The sequence below is a fragment of the Beta vulgaris genome, chromosome 5, assembly GCF_026745355.1.
Source record: "Beta vulgaris subsp. vulgaris cultivar EL10 chromosome 5, EL10.2, whole genome shotgun sequence".
In the NCBI taxonomy this organism is placed as follows: domain Eukaryota; kingdom Viridiplantae; phylum Streptophyta; class Magnoliopsida; order Caryophyllales; family Amaranthaceae; genus Beta; species Beta vulgaris.
In genome coordinates, this window is record NC_079206.1 from 66523826 (window position 1) to 66546075 (window position 22250).

The 22250-nt window shown below is 31.9% G+C and overlaps 2 protein-coding genes across 5 annotated transcripts; both read left to right on the top strand.

The window, feature by feature from the left end:
- Positions 1 to 1947: 1947 nt before the first annotated feature.
- Positions 1948 to 11844, top strand: LOC104894725 (protein CUP-SHAPED COTYLEDON 3). Its single transcript, XM_010681024.4, has 3 exons — positions 1948 to 2653; positions 6889 to 7154; positions 11024 to 11844. The coding sequence occupies exons 1-3, from the start codon at positions 2485 to 2487 to the stop codon at positions 11501 to 11503; spliced, it is 915 nt and encodes a 304-aa protein (XP_010679326.1). The 5' UTR covers positions 1948 to 2484; the 3' UTR covers positions 11504 to 11844.
- Positions 11845 to 15858: 4014 nt separating this feature from the next.
- Positions 15859 to 22250, top strand: LOC104894726 (putative lysine-specific demethylase JMJ16). 4 transcript variants are annotated; one of them, XM_010681027.4, is made up of 9 exons: positions 15859 to 16046; positions 17148 to 17472; positions 18199 to 18270; positions 18575 to 18652; positions 18795 to 19307; positions 19403 to 19627; positions 19806 to 19967; positions 20703 to 21071; positions 21441 to 22250. In XM_010681027.4, exons 2-9 carry the CDS (start codon positions 17176 to 17178, stop codon positions 22068 to 22070), a joined length of 2346 nt encoding a protein of 781 aa, XP_010679329.2. In that variant the 5' UTR covers positions 15859 to 16046; positions 17148 to 17175; the 3' UTR covers positions 22071 to 22250. The 4 variants fall into 4 exon arrangements, with proteins under 4 accessions (XP_010679329.2, XP_048493553.1, XP_048493554.1 ...); XM_048637596.2 differs by having other exon boundaries at positions 17171 to 17472; XM_048637597.2 differs by lacking the exon at positions 18199 to 18270.

A 22250-nucleotide genomic window follows, 5' to 3' on the forward strand; every position in this document is an offset into this window, starting at 1 on the left:
AAGGAAAAGAGGAAACATGGAGAAAATCAAAGTATCTAGTAAACAAAATTATTATTTTCATTAAAAAGGAAATATCTTCCACAATTACTCCTATCAATATAAGATAAGTGTCACTCGTTGAAATTTAATCGCTCTAATTAATTTAAGCATAATCACTTATATTTTATGATTATTCTTTTATCGGTAGGAAATGGTAATTAAAGGGTAGAATTTCTTTTAGCATATCGTTTTTATATGAACATAAAAATTCTAAAGTTTCCACATACAGTACTCCCTCTTTTACATTTTGTACACATTTTACATTTTGCTCATTTGTATGTGACAAATGTGTAAAAATATGAACTTAAGTACATAATTCTACATGCTCCAGGGATTCCTCGATCGGAACACCTAAAATTTTGCATGATAGTAAGTCTTAAAAGTTTATAATGTAAACATGGTTTAATTTTAGATTTCAAATATCACACCAATATTTTAGATGTTACATATACATCATAACTATATTGCTGTCAGGTGCGAGAGTGAAAGATGGCTCAAGTGGTTAAAGTTTTTCTCCCGATTCTGGAAGATCCTGAGATAGATTCTCATCCCGTCCTTATGGCTTTCTTAGCACCAAAAAGAAAAATATTGCTGCCAGGTGCAATCTGGGGGTTTAGATTTCTACCCCATGATTCTTATTACGAATATTTTGGTACAACCTGGCAATTACATAGAAAGGACCCAATGCATGTAAATGTAAGTAAAATGGTCCCTAAAACTAAAAGAAGTATAATAAAGTCAAACAGACTTTAATCTTTTGTTTCCACTTTTTATCCATTTGCCGTGTCAAGCACATGTTCTTGCCAATCAAGTTTTTGGTTTCTAAATTTTCTTTTTCTCCGCGAAACTGCAAATAATCACCCTTTATCAACTTCACTTCTCTCTTACTTCTGATTAATAATCTGATAGTTACTACTCCTATTACAATAATTATTATATCCTTTGAAAAGAAGAATACTTAACATGCCAGAATACAAGATTATATATTATAAATGTAGAAAATTATGGGATTTTCTTTCAAAAGCATCCACATTTGTGTTACTCCTATTTGATGATATATAGACAATGAAATGACATAGCTAAGTTGTATTCACACAAACTCTCTACATATTATTTAAAATAAATGATTTTCTCGTTATTTATGATCGATAAAAATATATGATTTATTTTGAATTTAGTTTCGAAATAGCATAAAATTGATGAATTATTCCGAAGGATTTTTAAATAGAGTTATTTATGTTCTTTATCATAAGAATTTAAGACTATATATATAATATTTATTTTCAAACGTATGGATCGGAGTACAATAATCTATCTTTTCTTCAGTAATTATGGTTAATTATTATTCCACTTTTGTTATATCATTAAGATTTAGGTTTTGAGCATGTATATATGAGTCAGTAAATATATGCATTTTCAACGAATTTCATAAAACTGTTGAAAGATTTTCGATGGTTTGCCTTCAAGAATCAAAGCCTAATGAACTTATTAGTGAAAGAATTATTACATACATGGAACAATTAAACCATTATATTTGTGATTTTACTTTTACTAATTAAAAGTCACAAAAGAGAAATTCTAGTTATCTCCTTTTTTGTAATGTCATCTTATTGTAATTATTGATTCAAATCACAAATCTCATACTTTTTAGTGGTTAAGATTCAGGTATTATATATGAACAATAGTCACAGGTTCAAATCCACCATTTCTTTCTTTACACCGCCTTCATAACTCATATGGATAAAAAAAAACATGCATATAAACTTTCCATTTTCCCTCAAAAGTAAATAAACAAATTTACACTTTTAAAGTTATACATTTGCCATTGAGTGGAATGGTGGAAGTACAAACTCCCTCCTCTACAAAAAAAAAAAAAAAAAAAAAACATAATACACTAAACATCCGTAAGAATGTGGACTTTTTCTAATTATAAGTGAGGTATTAATATTAGAGAGGTTTAGCTTAATAAATTACTTTGGCCATATACTCATATATGTAGCATTAATTAGCATACATAATGGACACAATTAGGGATTCTTCACCCTTTTTCACATAATTAAGATTTCTTGTAACTTTGGATTTTCTTGAAACTTCCCCCCACCTTAACTAACTCAACAAGCATTCTCTCTCCTCTTCCTACAAAAAGCCAAGATTTTGACAGAAATTTTATTATTGGCAAAAGCCTACTCTTACTTATGTCATCTTCTTCTCCCCTATATATATACACATATAAACACCTTCACTAAACATTATTATATTTCATATAATATTTCCTCTATTATTATTTGGACCTCTCTTTCTCTTTTTTCTTCTTCTCAATCTTTGCTTAATTTTTATTCATTCATTAAATGTTCCCTAATTATAATTAGCTAGTTCTTGATATATATTCAAGGAGAGTAATTAAGATAATTAAGGTGTGATTAGAGAGTAAAAAAATATTATATTATGGGTTTAAGAGACATTGGAGCTTCACTTCCACCAGGGTTTAGATTTTATCCAAGTGATGAAGAATTAGTTTGTCATTATCTTCATAAAAAGATTGCTAATGAAGAAGCTCTTAAAGGAACTTTGGTTGAAATTGACTTACATACTTGTGAGCCATGGCAACTTCCTGGTATGTTTTAATTAAGTAATTCATCATTATATGTTCTTAATTCTTCTCCCTCTTTTCTTGCTTTTTTTCTTAGAAATTTACATTATCAATGATATATTCTTCTTCTTTTTCTTCTATATATACATCTTTTTATCCCTTTTTTTTGTTTGATGAAAGTCACTTTTCTATACTCTATTTTAAGATTCTTTATGTTGCTCTTTTAATGTTTTGATCATAAGTTACAAAAAGCAAGATCTTTTCTCCATAATTTCTAAAGGTCAAGGTAAGGGGATCTGAAAAGTGCGTGGATTTTCAAAAACATAACTTTTTTATCTTTTCATTTATCGTAATTTTATTTCTTATATGATCGAGTACGTGTTTAAGTGTCTAATAACTAAAGCGAATCTTCACTCAAATTAACATATCACATTTATGATTGATGGAGCGAAGTTGTGATATTTTTATATGTATTTTGATGATTGTGCCTAAACTACACTGTGATTAGTACTTAAAAAGGGTGAAATAGGAATTTTTGGTGCGTTTCTCCACTTACTAATAAAGTAGTAATCTTGACTTTAATTTTCTATATTAATTAAGAATGATCTGTTGAAAACTTGCTATTATTCTTATAATTTTTTTAGTTGTTCTTTTAGTTTTTACATTTCTATATTTATTACAAGCAACAAATAATCTAATCTGATACATGTATCATAAATTTATTAACCAGTTTGTAGACGTGTCGTGATGAGTAACTTGATTTCTAGAGTTCTAGTATATTTGAAGCTTCATTTGCTCAACTGATTTCATATTCTTTTACCTTTTCCAAATGTGCATTTAATTTTGGTGCATGAAACTCCGGGATTTTTATAGTGCTTTTGCATGCAAGCTAATGAGGAATTGGACAACCTTAAATTTTCATTTTTTGATCCATATAAGCCATGAAGGCAATATAAAGTAGGGGAGAGGGGATTCGAACCTGTAACCTATCGTTTACAGTACCTCAATCTTAACCATTAAGCCAAAACATCATTGGTTCCTTAATTTTTCATATTAGTGAAGTGGTAAATTTCATGGAAAATATATGTGGTTAAAGAATAAAGAACATTATATTATTGTTGTTATACCCTTAAAAAAATATTATTGTTGTTACCATTGCTCATTTGTTACTAAAAGACATTCTTAATTGATAAGTAAGTTTTATAATCAATAATAGTGAGTACAACGTTGTATACATAATTAGTGCAAAAACCATTTTTCAAGTAATAATTTTACTTACTATTTTGTTATTACCTTCTTTCTCTTTCTCTACATTCCTTTTGTTTTGTCTTTTTCATTTTATTATTATGGGTTGTATTTTTCGTTTTGGCTCCCTCCTTTTTTTGGCTAATTTCCTTCTATAGTTTCAAAAAGCCAATTTCACCACAAAATTGAATTATCAAAATTAGGCCACAATTAATATTTTATTATTAACGAGGTGTTACTCTAGCTCTAAACATTATAAGTCATAAAATTATTTCTTCCTATTTGTCTTTTTTTCAATTTTAGGTGCAATTTTTAATTTGAGATTTACATCCGCATTAATATTAATCACTCTGTAACAAATTACTAGCAACATCTGATATTATTTGTAAGAAGTAAAATATTTCATTATTGCTAGTAATTCGTTGCGAAAAGATTACAATTTTGTAAGATATAACCTTGCTGATGTGGTGTTAGAGTAACCGTTTCATATTACTTGCTCATTAAGTAGGCTTCTCATGAAAGCCAAAGAATCACAAATAACAGCTTGACAACGCCAAGGTTGACTCCTTTCTAATTTGAGAAAAATAACAAGCTAACAGCCTATTTGATTGGCTCACTTAAATTATATACATTTAATAAGGGTGTCATAATTCATCTTTTACTTAAAATAAGAGGTTAATTTAATTTCTAACAAAACTCTAATTAAGTGCCTCATCAGGAAATTATATTCACCTCTCTCTTCTTATCTTAATTCCATTATTATTCGAACAAGTTTTTTTTTTTTTTTTTTTGTTTCTTCTTTTATGGTCTAGTTTCTATATACATGTAAAGAGTAATGATGCTTAGTTAACAACTTAACAACCAATATGAAATTTTGAGGAAATTATGATACATCCCATTGGCTTGAACCCGTTTATTTTTTCTATTTGTTACGTTTAAATAACAATACAAGCTTTTGTATTAAAGCTTAATTAGAAATTTTAGATTCATTTGATATCACTGTTAGTTTTCAGTTTTTGATTTTAAGATTACAAACGTTATAAAATAATTTTATATCATTTAATGAACTTTAACCTAATAATCATATGTTATTATGAAAAATGATCATAATAGAAATTTTTAGATCACTTCGGTTTGAAAACAAACTAGTTATTAGGCCCGGGCTATGCCCCGGGTAAGAAAATTTTCATTTATTAATATTGTACTTTGATATGATAGCACTAAATACTACTCGGTCTAGTGGTTAAAACTTTAGTACATGAACTTGAGGTCACGGGATCAAAATCTATACTATGCAATTTCTAATTTTTTTATTGTACATGGATTACATGATTTAAAACTCCCTAGGAAGAGCGCCACGTGGCACCGTTCCTGATTTACGCACGCCTTTTAATATATTAGTATAGATAACAATAACCAACAGGTTCTAATAGAGATTAATTGTTTTTTTTTCTTAATAGAGATCAAGTGCTATTATCTTCAAATAATAATAGTAACAAAAATGAAGGGTCATAGAAATAACTCAAATAAGCAAATAGCCCTTATTTTCAATTAGTTAAGACCTCAATTCTTACTGTACTAAAATTTATTCTTCCCAAGAATTGTACATCAATATACCTAAAAAATTACTTACCCCAAATGGACCCAAATGGATGGTCCACTATTAAAAAAGGAAGTTCACAATTAATTAGCTAGGATACACATTGATGTGACACTTATGGAAAAGGTAAAAAAATTCTTATCTTACATATCTGTACATTATATAATTATTTAGCTCAAGATTCCATCACTGTAGTTTGTGACATGAGGGTCGTACATACACAAGAATATGCTCAATTTCGTGACGAAATTGAAGATTATTTTTCTTCTTAACAAATTGAAATGCTACTTCTAATAATATATTCTCTGAAACAAATTAAAATAATGCTTTCATTCACTTTATTATTATTAGTTCCATTTCACATAAAAGAATCATATGCTAAAGAAAAAGGCACAAAGTAATTGGCGATATTTTGAACTCCTAGGTTATGATGGATTTCATCTTCCACAGAGGTGAAAATTAATTCCCTTTGACATTCTTTATCATGACATGCTTTAGCACATGTATATATAAATAGGATGAAATTTTTGAGATAGACCATATAAAATTTTTTGACCGAAAATTATATAGATTATCACCTAATGTAACGGGAGCTACCACCGCGTGATCTCTTCGAATTGTATTTTGAAATGAAATACAGACTCATTATTTATTTTAATTGAATAATCATGTGAATATGACAGTTGCTCTTAGCTGGTCGTAAAATTAAATTAACGATGACTTGATTGTTAATGAAACTGTATCATTACTACATCCATTGTTAGTCGTTGCTAAAAAACCACTTTCTTGTGAAAATATATATATACATGATCGCGATCCAACCTATACTTGTATGTATATATAATTTTTTTAGCTATTATAGTAACACCATATGATAATATTACTATTTCACATGCTCTCCCTCAAAATAGGATGAAGTACTTTTGTTCTTTTCTTAGGAACAATTTATTTTTTGTCTGGTTGAAATCTCTCAATAACACATAACCTATAGTTAAGATTAGATTTCTTGCAGATTATTACTGTAAATGTCATTTGACTTATTATCTTTAGTAACTTACTAATATTTCTTCAATTTCATATTATTAAAAGTATGTTACAATGACCCAAAATTTCTTGGGGATGAACTCATGCATATATACGTGTGCAAGTAGAAGAGCTGTTATTTTCACTTTGATGAACAAAGAATAAACAGCTTAACTTAACATCATTGATAGTCTTAGATACACACATTAACTGTCAAATACTAATAATTGTACCATTCCTCTTATCTTTTGAAATTATAAGTAGAATACAATCATTGTCCTTAATTAATTGTATACACGCAAATAATGATTTGATTTGCTATTGTTGCAATGATCTAATTAGCGACATTTCTTGACTATTATTTTTCCCTTTTTTGTGTGTGGTTGTTTAGAGGTGGCAAAGCTTAACACTACAGAGTGGTACTTCTTTAGCTTTCGTGATCGTAAGTATGCCACGGGGTTCCGGACTAATAGGGCAACGACATCTGGCTATTGGAAAGCGACGGGTAAAGATCGGGTCATACTTGACCCGAGGACCCGGGAGATTGTAGGAATGAGGAAGACTCTTGTGTTCTATAAAAATCGAGCTCCAAATGGAATTAAAACGGGTTGGATCATGCATGAGTTTCGATTGGAGAGTCCACATATGCCTCCTAAGGTACGTAATTTATGTATGCCTTCTAAGCTTTTGACAGGACAAGTTCTCTATTTAGACCGAAATCTTGTATAGCTTAATCTGACTCATCTTATCAAGCAAGGTCCTAAATCTGCATATGCCTCGTAAACTATGCTAACTAGCTTAATTAATTGGGAAAAATAATATTTAAAGACTTCATTTAGAAACCTGATTAAGTTTACAAACCAAAATTATGTAATTACATATCTATTAGTCAAAATTAACAGAAAAAAAGTGTTTTATGTTACTAATTATGGCAATATAATACTTCTTCCTTAATTATGATCAAAGTTGTCTTTGGAATTAAACGGTAACAATGTAGATAAAGGTACATGCATGCCAACCTTATCGTGAGAAATTGTAGAAAAATTACATAATCTTTTAATGTGTTACGTTAAAGATAAAGTATTTTAGAAAAAAATTCTTATAGAAAAAAAAATCTCACACATGGAAAGTACGTACATGAGCACATGAAACCCTCATGCATGATGCATGCATAAGTTGGTGTGGGGTTAGGAAAGTATTCAAGACTCCAATTACTAAATGCCGCCTATTGTATTTTAATTAGACTTGGAATATCTGGTCCTTTTACAAAGAAGACAAACTAAATCTTACAACTGTAACACTACATATTATTATTAGTGGGTAGATTACTTACGGAATAGATGTAGCAATATTCTAGCATAAGTATTTTATATACTCTTAAAACTAAACTGAATGTTTGTCAGAATTAAATTAAAGTTTGTTGTTATATCATACTATTATTTGTACTTAATAGAATCTCACCGGATCCTTTTTGGTTGGTTAACCTAGGCAGTTAGCTAAAGTATATACTTAATGATATAATGATAATATATAGTCCTATATGATTATTATTATTTGAAACTTCGGCTAAACTGCACTTCAAAATTAACCTACCTTCAATTAAAATTAAAAAAAAGTTGTATTTATAGCACACAAGTAATAAGTTGTATGTAGCTCAAGAATGGTGTACGTACCTGTTATTCTCATCTAAATCATCTTCTCATATGATTATCTATGTGTATATATGTGTATAGGTTAGTGTAATAGTGTGTATGTTTGCATACATTTGAAGGGAGAGGTGGTAGCTCAATGTAGTACCACCTCGAATTTTAGGGAATTGCCTAGGGTTTGAATCCTCATCCCAACGTAATTTCCTTCTGAGTTGTTTAGCCTTGTATCCAGACTCTAACCTGGTGTGCCCTGTAGGCTAGTAGTCTAGTAGGAATTGGTATTCGAACCAAATATCTTTCCTAATATAAAAACACAGCATTGCTATTCCCCTATAATCCTCATAAAGGATATGACCTAATAAACCTATGGAAATATCTTCTGTTATACTTATTCTTCATCTATAACTATCATTTGTAATTATGTATAAGAGAATAATAACGTTTGCTTATTGTTGAGATAAGATGGTTGAGAATGTATACATTGCCACGTTTATAAAAGTAGGTCACATATCGTATATGCGGCTAAGTTGCTAGGGGAAAGATAGGGTCGTAACTCATAAATATATGGCTAAAAGGGAATATTTGCGAGCACACAATACAATTCATAAATCACAAATTGATGAGCTTATCACATGTTCAATGATTGGAGACAAGGATTTGTATGTTGTCACTTTCTCTAGACAAGTCCAGCATCTGGGTTTAGGAGCATCTTTTAGGGCTCTGTATATTCTTTAATTTGTAGAAAATTCAAGGAAACTTCATCATTATTGATTGTCAATCTAACTTGTGTTGTGTTCCCTTACACTCAGTCATTATCTAGGGTCTAAATGTCCCCGATTAATAATACTACTTTATCATGGTAGAAAAATGTTGGAGTAACTCATTAGGGTTAATTAAACAATTTTCTTGAAAGAAAAAGATATTGTAAGTGTAATAATATGAAGAGAAAAATAAAGACTTTTAGAATAAGATATTTTATACTTTTTTCATTTCATTTTTATGGTTCTGATATAGGTAACTAAATGTAATAATATGAAGAGAAAAAGTCCGTTAAAATACGATATTTTATACTTTTTCCCTTTCATTTTTATGTTTCTGATATAGGTAACTAAGTGTAATAATATGAAGAGAAAAAGACTGTTAAAATACAATATTTTATACTTTTTTGCTCTCTTTCATTTTTATGGTTCTGATTTCTAATCTAGGTAACCCTATTAATAATAAGTATTAAATGTTTTTTCTAAAATGATGTTTATTAAGGAATTTATTACAAATTATTATGCATCAATCAATATTATTAATGCTTAGTAATTGAGAATATTTCCACTTTTAGCTTTTTATATGTAGTTGTAAGAACTGCGTATATCATTTTCCTTACTTTTTTGAGTGTTACTAATCCTAATGGTTATCCTATTATTCTTCATCATATTATTAACTTGTATTTTGCACATAACTGATACAAATCATGGGTTATGTTGTTACTTTAGTCTTTACTGTGTACAACGTAAAATCATTATACACCCAAATCAAAATAATGATTACTGAAATTATTCCACATCATCTTATATTTCATGTCTTACGTTAGGCTATGATTTCTTCCTCTTAAGGAACTTATATTCATTCTTGTTAGAATCAAATCATAGATTATACTAGGTCAAATTAGATTAGATCAGACAAGACATTCTATGATACAGTCCAGTAGTAGTTTAAATTATGAAAATTATATGTTCGAAATTACTCGTAGTGGCAAACCAAATCAGATCTTAGTAAATCCATTATAAATCACCTTGTTTGGGTTAAAGGGAACAAAGTCTTACCCTAACCTAAATTTCAAACGAAAACTAATACTTCATCCGTTTCATAATAAGTGAAATACTTTTTTAAAAAAGCTCTCACATAAAAGAGATAAGTGTTTCACTTGTTACGGAACGGAGGAAGTATATATATATGAGTGGAGATCGAATGCATGTGAAATGGTGTAAATTTACATCCGAATGTATAATTAACTGATTAAATATTAATTTTTTTTGGTGCAACACTGAAAAAATATGTTGATTCTAAGCTAACCTACTTTCCATATAGAAGAAAAAAGTTTCTAAAACATTTCTACTAGTAATTAAAGAGGTTTAAACCACTATAGAGATATCATATTACTTATGGAGTATGACTATAATTCGACTCAAATCTTCTGTCCTAAATTTTGAGTACCATTTAGGCTATGTTCAGTTCACCTTATTTTTGCTTATTTCAGATCTAATCAGATCAGATCAGATCAGAAAAAAATAAGTTCAGATCAGATCAGTTCAGATCATGTTTATATTTAAAAATCATTATATCTTTCACTACATATTAGTAAAAATTATAATAATTGAATATTAATAAAGTACTCATTGAGTTGAATCAAACATGACCCCACATGACTATATTTTTTTCTTATATATTGAGAAAAATCTAAAAGATAAGATCTTGTAATCATATCAGTTCAGATCAGATCAGAAAAAATAAGTTCAGATCAGATCAGATAAGTTCAGATCAGAAAATTTCAAGTGAACTAAACATAGCCTTATATGCAATTATTATGTTATACTGATTACTCGCGAAATTATTATTTCCACATATAGCTTTCCAATAATCTTTTTGTGGTGCATAATAAAGGGTTTGTTCTCCCCAACTTATTTTCTTTTCAGTTCAGTTCAATTCAGTTCTGGACAATACTTTTACTCTCACATATCACTATTCATTTCAATTCAGTTCAGTTTAGTTCAGTTGTTTTATGCCCAAGAGAACATGCCCTAATTTGATGATTTCTCCTTCAACTGTTTTCATTCTTTGTAATGATCATATTTCTAATCACTTGAATTGGCACATGATATGCAGGAAGACTGGGTGTTATGTAGAGTTTTCCACAAGAGCAAGGCTGAAGAAAACAACAATAACCAATGCCAACACATGCATGATCATTTCACAGCTAGCACTTCTTCACCACCTACTTGTTATACATGCCAACAAACCAACAACTCATTTTCTTCAAATAATCCCACTCTTTCTCAAGAACCAATAATTAGCCATATTAATCCAAACCTTAATAATGTTTTAAGCAATAATAATTACTCGCCGACGTCGTTAAACCCTAATACTAATCTCTTGCACCTTCTCAAAGAGGGCAACTCAAGCTACTCTTGGAGTGATTTGGTTAGTGCAAGTGTTAAAAATGATGATGATTATGGATTTTTATGGGATATTACTATGGAAGATCAAACTATTAGTAAGTTGGGTGAAGGAAGTTTACATGTTCCTCCTAATTGTCTTCCTCAACTTGAATTTGATCAAGATGATTGTGGCACTGTTTTCTTCTGATATATTATTATCATTTGCCAACTGACTAAAATAGGTGGAAAAACAAAAGAAAAGAAAAGAGGATACATTTTGGAGAAGACAAAAAAAGTACACCACTATTTTGTTTGTTAATTGTTTGTGTATGTTTATGTGAATTAAGTTTGGTGTACTTATGGACAGCTTATTGTTTTTGTTTAGACATTAAAGGATATAATTTATGTTATACTAGCATTATTATGTATAGGATTTAGGTTTGTGGTCTATATAATGCATATATATAGTAATGTTCATTGTAAAAATCACACATGCATGTACTTTTACTTCATGTTTGAATCCATATATTATAAGCCTTTTTTCTAGTATGTCAACTATCGTGCTGGTATGTTATCCACACACATGAGAATGCATGATATTTTTCTTTTATTACAAACTAATTAGGTTTAAGATATTTATTCAGATTGCTTAAATATTTGGGAATTCATCGTTAATAGAAGTATGTTGTCTACAATTTCTTCTTTTGAATGGAGGCTAGATCGAATTACTCATCGTTTCGATTGCATTTTCAAGTGTTGTTTGGTTGAATGTAGGAACGAAGTAGTATTTCTTATGAAATTGTTTTTTTCCTTGAAATTTAAATTCTTAGATAGTAGCAAAAGTTTTTGGTTAATTACTAATGGGAAGTAAAACTCTTTACATGGTAAGTATTACTTACCTAGGTCTCCCTAAGTTAGTAACTTCTTCCATTTTATGGGAAGTAAAACTTGTTAGGAAGTGTAACTTACTACATTTTTCCCAACCAAACAATACGTTCACCTTATTTTACTTCCTAGGAAGTTCTACTTTCCATATATATTTTTATGTCAACCAAATAATACCTGAATTTTAGAGATCATTTGCAGAGATCTGTATTGGAAAGCCGGATCATGCTCGAACATTTAATTTTTCATGGACAACTTGTGTGTCAATACTACTAGTTTGATAGAATATGTGACACTTATCTTGACAATATTTCTTTTTTTTGAGAATAGACATTGTTAAAATTTTAAAATATATATGTGGGGGTGTTGAGTGTTGAGGGTTACAATTTCAAAGAAGCGCAAAATAGGAAGAAATAGATAGGTCAAGCATATATTTTATAATAATTACAATCAAATAAAAATAATACGAGAACGATATGTCAAAACAGGAAACGTAACAATTAACTCAACACATCCATTTATGTAAAATATAGCGACTAATTTAATTGGGACATCCAAATAAAAAAACAAGGAGTCCACTTTGAAATGTTAGAATGGTCCTTGTACATTGTACAATACATATACCATTCACATACCTAATTAATTAACTATAGACAACATCTTTCATTAGTTTGCTACACATACCTCATTATCTGTTAGAAAGTGGCTATCATCTGCAATTCTATGCAAATAAAACCAGCTTTGTACTTAATGAGGTCAGTGTATTAATCTTTAACTGCCAATGCAGGACGAAATAAAGAAGATCATTAAAAGACAAAATTAGTTAGAGAAGACTGTGATGTAACATGATTATTACAAGTGGAAAATTTTATTGTTCTTTTTTTGCCTTCTCTTCCATTATTATGCAAGAATGAACAATGAATTCCTGGTATGTGTCTCTTCCATTATTATAGTACTCTCTCGATCAGAAATGAATTTTTGTCTTAAAATGATTTATTGGATTGTAATTATTATATGAGCCTTGAATCTCCAAGATTCAATATTCCATGAATTTTTAGTGTCGAAGAGTTGTTCGGGCGAGCAAAATACACTAGCTAGCCAAAGGATAATAAAATAGTGTCTAGGCAGGTTGGCCAAATAAATTCGTCACATCTAGATTTAGGATTCGACATATCTCACTATTGGAATATCCTATATGCGCAGGAGTCTTTAGGGTTGAGCATAACCGGATACCCGACCAAAATTTTCGAGAATTGGACCCAGACCTAGTTACAACCGATTTCTAAAATTTGGAGGCGGGATTGAAATTGGTTGGATCAGGTCCTCATTTTCTGGAATTGGTCTTGGAACCAGTGGGACCGGTTCCAATACCGAGTACACGGTTTTCTGGAAGTGTGGTAATTTCAATTTTGACTGAAGGTGACTTTCTAGAATTGGTCTTGTAATCGGTAGGAATCGGTTTTAGTATTGGTATCCGGTACCCAATGGCATTCAAAAGCTAAATTGTTATATGGTTAAGCTTGATAAAAACTAAAATAAAAAGCATAACATATAGATGTATTAGTATTCTTTGATATAAAAAGAAGAAGTATATTATAAAACCCTTTATTCGCATATTTCAGTTTAAATACAACAAATATCTATAATTATCTAATCTTCTTTACATTTTCACTACTATAATGTAAAATAAAAGTTGCTAAATGTCACGCTACGCCCCCTACAATATTTTATCTTGTTAAGTGATAAAATTGACTCAATCCTACAAAATTGTGAATTTTGAATCACATCACCAACGCTTTTTATTTCCTTTCTATTTTGGTTCCAAAACTTCCAATCTTAGCTTCCTATGTGTTACTTTATAGTTGTCTATTTTTCTCAAAAGTGAAAAAATACAAACATTTCAAAACCTCCTCCCAAAATAAGTGGCTTCACCTTTATTACATTAAGTCTAAACTGCAGCCATGATAAAGGAAATACTAGGTACTTACGATATAATTCTGACATGATCATATATTATACCATGCATACCAAAGATGTTTTGGCGTAGTGTTTAAAATTAAGGTGTTGTGAACGATAGGTCACGTGTGCAAATCCTCCCTCCAATCCTATTCTTTGTATTTTATAATGCCTCCATGACTCATATAGATAAAAAAAATTACTGTACATTCTTGATTAATTTCAATTTACAACGTAATTATCGAGGAATGTAAACATAACTGGAAAAAAATATCTATAAGCGGTAATCATATAGGCATATAGTTTGACATCACATCAATACTAATATTATTATTCTCAACATAATCATATACTTCCTCCGTTTCTTAATAAGTGCAACATAGAGAAAGTGGGGAATACCAAGGAATGTAGAGAGAGAAAGTTGGGACCACAATAAAGTAGAGTAATTCAAGTGATGAAACAAAAAAGTTGTGGTCCCCTCTTGCTTTTTGGTGGCATATTTGTAATAATATTGAACTTTTTTTACCATTTTGAGCTTGGTTGCACTTATTGTGACTATTCCAAATAAGGGAAATGTTGCACTTATTAAGAAACGAAGGTAGTATGTAGGTTAGCAGAAGTTCTAACTTATAGCCACGTCCTTAATTGGATAAATCTTCAATAACACTCTATCAGGCCCATCAGGATATTCGGATATAGCTCTTGTTTTAAATATATGGCTAGGTGAGACTCAATGATTGAAATATTAGAGCATAGGTTGGTGATAGTTCAAATTTATTTTGGTCCCGGATATATTTATATGTCAAAGTATATTATGATAGTAATAATGACGTACATTGTTGCGGATGTAATAGCTAAGAATTGTGTTAATCGAGATAACACCCTTGAAATAATCAGGTTACTTCCTCTTATTCCTAATTATTGTCATGACTTATTATTATCGATCGGATTGTAATAGATTATTTGGTGAAAACGTTCTAAATTTATATCATCCTAGTTCACCAAAAAAAAAAATGACATACATTGTCACATACTCTGGCAGATAAATTCTTCAATCTTGAGAGCTTGTTCATTTATATCTCAAGTTCAAACGAAACTAGCTACATCTAATAAACGAGCCTCGTGATACCCTTAATTAATCTCTTATACAACGGATGTTAATGGTCATATGTAATATAATTATGCATACATTTAACTTCGAGTTTTTGCTAACCCATGAAAACAAAGTTAGGACACATTATTATGCATGTATATCACGAAAATAAGTCATAACTCATATTAAAAGAAATACCATAATACAAATATAATTTAAATTTTTAAAAATTTTATGAACTTTAACGAGCTATATATGAACATGAACACTTACAAATGAGCTTAAATTAATTGTTTACAAACATTAACAAGCCGAACATAACTACATGAGTTTTTTCAACTCAAGTTCAAATTTATATAAATTCTATAAAGAAATACAAACCAAATTTCTTTTTCCTAAAGCCGAAATAAGATGAGGAGAACATAGTCTCATTCATTAAAGTTTATATCACTGCAAATAATCAAAAGTTAATTTTTTTTATATAGATTGTGATTTTGATAGGTATTACTCCCATGTTGGCCATGTATAACATTTCACAAGTCCATTGACTATTAACTTCAAGGCCCAAAATTACAGTTTGAGTTGGGCCTATATTAATAAGTTTGGGCCATATCACATGTTTGTATGAAATCATCATCTTCAACTAAATAACACTTTCCTTCAACTTCTCGTGCACTGTTTTTTTTCTCTCTCCTCTGCAAATTCTCGAACATTAATGGAGTTTTAGGGTTTATGATTTCCGCTAATTTCACTAAAATTTGAGCTTCATCTTCGCTTAAATTCCTTCATTTCTTCACTTTTCCGAAGAATTATCAAGGTATTTTTACTTGTTTTTGCTTAGTTTTTCCGGTTCATTGTTCAATACTGAAGCTAGTAAATTTGACATTGTAGTTACTAAATTCATGTTAATTTTTGCTATATTATGTTTAATTTGAATGCAATTAAGTTGAAATTGAAGAATTTGAATTTACAGTAAAGTGTATTTTCAGCTAGCTGTGATTTTATTGAAGCTTTGTTCAAAAGAATTATCTCTTTTTCATGTCATAGTGAGCTAGAGCTTTAAGAAATTTGATTCTTCCGAAAATTAAAGTTACTCTAAAGTTTGAAAAGTTTTGCGTGAGAGCTGCAAAAGTTAAAGTTACTCTAAGTTAGGGTTTTAATAATGTGTGCATGGCGTTAAATTTCGAGATTATGAAGCATGAATATGTTGAAGTTTTCTAGGTTTGGTTAATCTGTCGTAGAGATTGGCCTGCGAAAATTACGTCGAATGACTATTTATAGCTATTATTTCGACAACGAAGAAAAGTTTGATAGAATGTTTTATCATTTGACAATCGAATTATAGTGAAATGGAAAAAGCTGGTTTAGGAGTGCTTTAATTCTTTTGCCTGGTGAGTGGTGAGTCGAAACTGATTTGTAAGTATGTAATAGTAGAGATTGCTTAGAGTAAGCAATTGAAAGGACGGTTTATCATGTGTTTGGATAGGGAATTTTGGTCGGAAAGGAAGAGAAAGGGAGGGATGTAAGCATCCTTGGGAGTTGGAAGGATTTAATTACCTTCCGCTCTTAGCAAACCAAATCCTTCCAATGTTGGAACAATTTGGAAAAAAAAAACGCAAGCTCACTCTTCCCTACTCTTCCTATATTTCCCTACCATTCCTTCCATGATTGCTATCCAAACGAAGTGTTAAAACCTACTTTAAAAAGCCAGGAATGGTGGATTCTGGCATAGTTTCATAATCCAAAACCTTAGGTAACATGCATCAAGACTGTTGGAAGCAGTTGACAAGTCTAGTTTGTGTGTACTGTGTCATAAGTTTTTTAGTGCTTGAATATTTTCGTGAAATACAGTGGTATACTGGTATTCTACACTATTTTCTCATAGTTCTTCCCTCTTATCATGGGAGACCATAATCAGAGCTCAACAAACCCTTTTTGTAGCATTGATGGGGACTGAGAGTGTGAGCCTCGTTGAGAAGAATCAAGAAGAAAATCAACCTGTTTCTCCGGGCTTTAGTTCATTTCCAACATTCATCTTGAGAAGAGCAGAAGTTTTGGACAACCCTCTTGGTCCCGTGGGTGCTGAGAATGCAAGTGATCTGGAGATATCTTCAGTGCCAACTTCATCTGAGATTGATGGATATGCAAGCATCAAGAGAAGTTTAAAGTGTAAACAAAGACCATGGATTGTTTATGACCAGCTTCAAAGTGAAAGGGAGCCAGATGTTAAGCAGCATGATATGGTCATACTTGTTTCCTCTTTATATTTCAGTGTTAGTAAATGTAAGATCTTTTGATCTGGTCTACCTGCAATGTGATAAAACAAGGTTTTAGTACTGAATTATGTGTCATTCAAAATTGAAAATGACGGGATCTTCTGTCATACCCAGGGTCAAAAACTTTATAGGAGAAAAAGAACTTGCATAAGGTGTTTATTGCATGAAACACTGATTCCGCCCTTCTAACACTCGTGTATATCTTCCATATCTACTTTATGTTTTTGTATGGAATAGATGTGACAACTGTGAATGGTGCATGTACCACAGTGTATGTTTGAATGTTTGCTTTAATACTGATTGCTTTTTATGGTAGCATGGACTGATAGACGTACTTGTCACCGTGTTGGACGTGCGTGCTGTAAATTGAATTCGAGCTCTGATGAGAAATCAGTGATTGAGTGATGTTTCAATTCTCTTTTCTCTCTACTGCTTGTGGTTGTATTACCTTCACATCTTGGGGAGGACTGGTAGAGGTTTCCTTATTATCATTGTCTATGTGATGAGAACTGTACTTCAGATTAAATTTTATTTGGAATAGAATGAGTTTGTTCTGTGGTTTGTTCCTAGATTTATAATTTATCTTCTTATATATGTTCTATTTTAGATTTTGATATTCCCCCCTTCTATTGTTGTCTATAGTTACTAGGGATGATAGCTATGCTAAGTCCTTTTTAATGTTTTATTGGACAGAATTTGTCTCCGAAGGTTTGTCTTCCCAAAGGTGTTACTAGGGGATGCTCAGATTGCAGTGGGTGTCAAAAGGTTACCTTCATATGATAGATGTGCTGGTTAATTAGTATCTTACTTTGGTAAATTATTTTTCAAGTCCCTTAACCGTCTTTATCGTGACTTATTTTTCTAGTCTGAAGTCTATTCAGATAAGAATGATATATTTGGTTCTTTCTGAAGGTGTATACCATATCAAAAAGTTACTTTTTAAAACTGAAGTACTCATTTAGAGTGGTGTTTGGTTACATCAACATTGATGTAGGCAAGGATTGGTTGTTTGCAACTGCCTCATTTTCAGAATCCTTTTTGTTCTTGTTGTTTACTTTTATTCATATAGGTTTCAGCTAGGTGGAATCCAGCAGGAGCATGCAGTTGTGTACTCGAAGACGCGATTGTTTTTCATCCTGATGAAGAGGCATGTTGTCAACTTAGTATCTATAAATTTCTGTGCAGTTTGTGCTTTACTTTTCTGTGCTCAGATTCTGTACTTTATTGGACGCTTGCAATTATTTTCATGTTTTAAATTGTGTCGTATTGTTTCATCTTATTGCTTTCAGGACTTCAAGGACACCTTCAAGTACATTGACAGCATATGTCAACAGGTGGAGCCCTATGGATTGTGCCGTATTGTTCCACCTTCATCATGGAAAGTTCCTAGCTTTCTTGAGGAAGATGACATTTGGCAGAATTATAAACTTTCAACTCAAGCTCAACGAGTTAATGAGCTCCAAAATCATGGATCCTACAAAAAGATATCTGCCAGCAATGACACTAGGAAGGCAAAGCGAAGAAAATTGGATTACGAGTTTGATGATGCCTGTGCTGCAAATTTTAGCTCTGACGAAAGCCATAGATCAGAAAGCTTTAATGTTGAATCTGGTCCTGAGTTAAGTCTTATAGCTTTCAAACGACATGCTGATGATTTTCGGCGGATTTACTTTTCCAAAGAAGTTGAGATTGCAAGTAGTAAAGTTAATCCAACTATGCATCAAGAACAGTGGGAACCATCTGAACAGATTATTGAAGGTGAATTTTGGCGGATTGTTGAAAAGCCAACTGAAGAAATAGAAGTATGCAAGATGTTATGTCAGACTATGTTGAAGTTCAGTTCTATTCCTAATATTTCTGACTTAACTTATAGTGCTCTATCCTTCTTCCTTTTCAGGTGCTTTATGGTACTGATTCTATTTCTAAAAATCAGATCTGTAAATTTTCAGTATCATCAAACTCAGGGCAGGCATCCGACTCTGTAGAAGGTTTTGCTCCAAATTGGGACCTGAAGAATCTCTACAAGTTGCCTGGTTCCTTGCTTTCTTTGGAGACATTGGATTCTTCTGATATCCTAGCGCCTCAGCTACATATCGGAATGTGCTTTTCATGCCTTCCTTGGGTAAGACCTTAGAGCTTTTCACTCAGGTGAATTTGAACTGTTGTGTAATTCTGGTCTTTGCAGTTAGTGAATTTAACATATCCGTTTGCTTGTGTAAAACTAGGCCCACGCTTTATTTTTTGTATCATCTATCTTTTGGTAATTGTTTTTTTCCCCTTTGGATATATTTGGAAATCAGACTGTTGAAGAGCATCGCTTATACAAGCTGCACTATCTCGGTATGGGTGCTCCAAGAATATGGTACAGCATACCTGGATTTGTTTCCCATAAATGTGAGTCTATGGTGAAGAAGCACTTCCCATGTGTGGCAGAAGAACATTTGGAGCTGCTTCATAGACCGGTGAGTCTTGGTTTTGCCTACAGCATGTATGAGACCTTTGAGAATATATTAAGAAATCTCCATTTTTGGAGGTCTCCAGCCTGGAGCAGGAAATACTACGAATGAGTAATTACCTTCTTTAATCAAATTATTATGTGCGCTTCCATTGGGGGAGGGGGCTTTTTGTTCTGTATGTGTAATTCATTCTGAGTGCTTAAGACAATGGAATCTTAGTATATGGTACCCGAACCTCTGTGGAAGCATTGTCATAAGATGGTATAGTAAACATCATACTTGGTATATTTGGTATTTCAGAAGGGTTATCAATCATGTTTTTTAGGAAATCAGAACTATGAAAGCAAGGGTTCTTAAGGAGTACAGAGTAGTGCTTTTGAGGTCCGTCATGGCAGTGTCTGATAGTGTGATACTTCCATAAAGAGATTACAGCAGATATTATATATTTATACCAAGGCAAGTAACAACCTACAAAAATTATGTATAAGCATCATAAAGAAATAAATATGGATAGTATAACGAAAATATTAAGGAAATTGGTAAGATAAGTAACAAACCAGGAAGCAGCTTTGACTGCATAGTTGCATGTGGGTTAGCTTCATAAGAACAGGTATGCGTTAGGTGAGGATCATAAGGTAGATGTGGTTTTCACCACCTTAAGGTTTTCTACATCATGCAATCAATACTTATTTCTTGAACTTTGTTTATGTAGTTCTTACAAAATCTTGGAATTTCTATCAGGGAAGGCAATTATCTCCTGCAACATTAAAGTCAGAGGGTATACCAGTTTATCGTTGCGTCCAGCGACCGGGGGAATTTGTTCTTTTTCTTCCCGGAGCTTATCATTCAGGTTTCGATTGTGGATTTAATTGTTCCGTGTCAGCAGTTTTTGCTCCGTTGAATTGGTTGCCTCACGGGCAGATTGCCATAGAATTATATCGTGAGAGCAGAAGAAAAACATCAATTTCTCATGATAAGGTACTACTGAGAGCAGCTGATGAAGCTGTGAAGGCCCAATGGGAATCTCTACTAAGGGGTAAGAAAACACCAAAAGTCTTGACATGGAAGGAAGCCTCTGGAAAGGATGGGGTACTAGCAAAAACTTTAAGGGTAAGTACCTCTGAGATCTCTCGACTTGCATTCTTTTAGGAGAATAAATTGTAGCTCTACACTATGTTACTCAGACTACTCGTATGGGACACGGGTAATTATCCGAGTCACTAATTTGGTTTTTTTATGAAATATTCAAATTATGGCCCAAAACGAAGTGTCGAAGTGGTTATACCCATGTCAGAATGTCGAGGATTCGACTTTAGTAGTTGAGTCCTTTAGTGTAAGGGAATTCAACTAGGCTAAATATTGTATTTTTCCTGATCTTTGCCTAACTATTTTACTTCAGTGAAAGATCACAGAGTGATTTTGGTTGTATTAGCGAAGCAGATCTCTGTCATGTAACTAGTGCTCGTCTTTTCCAAACAGGCTCGTATCAGGTCAGAAGCGAGGTGTCGGGACTATCTTTCTTCTGCGTCTCAGGCACGGAAAATGGACAAAACCCTCGACGATGATGGCCGGAAACGAGAATGCAGCATCTGCTCTTGGGATTTGTATTTGTCTGCTGTGTCCTGCCCTTGTAAGCAAAACAAGTATTCATGCCTGGTTCATGCCAAACATTTCTGTTCTTGCGCTTGGACTCAGAAAACTTTCCTGTTTCGCTATCAGATCAACGAGCTAAATATTCTGGCAGAGGCCGTGGAAGGCAAGTTAAGCTCAATCAGGGCTTGGGTCAAAGAAAATCTTGGGGCGGCCTTGCAGTGGAACAAGCCTAATCAAGACCAAATTAAGCCTTATGTGGAACCAACTTCTACTGCTATCATTGACAAAGTTACCTCTACGGAAATTGAGGATTCTGCCTTAAAGCTACTTTCAGAAGCAAAAAACCTTCTTAAGATCAACTCAGAAGATGATTTAAAGGCTAAAGCAGGGGAGACTAGTTTGAAAAATCTATCTGATGATGGAGGGAGTTCGTCGTCGTCGTCCTCGGATTTTGATATTGAGGAATATATAACACATCTGGAGGAGTCCTATGGAGCTTTGCCTCCAACCATCTAACAAGGAGGGAGAATCAAATCTAAACAAACAAGACCTTGCTTGGAAATTTAAAGGGTCTGGTGCAAAAATGTTTAGCCAACTAAAAAATACTCGAATGTCCTATTAGAGCTGCGATAGTCGTATCCTGTTTATGTTACTGCCTTTTGTGACTAAATAAATAAAATTGTTTAGAATGTCTTA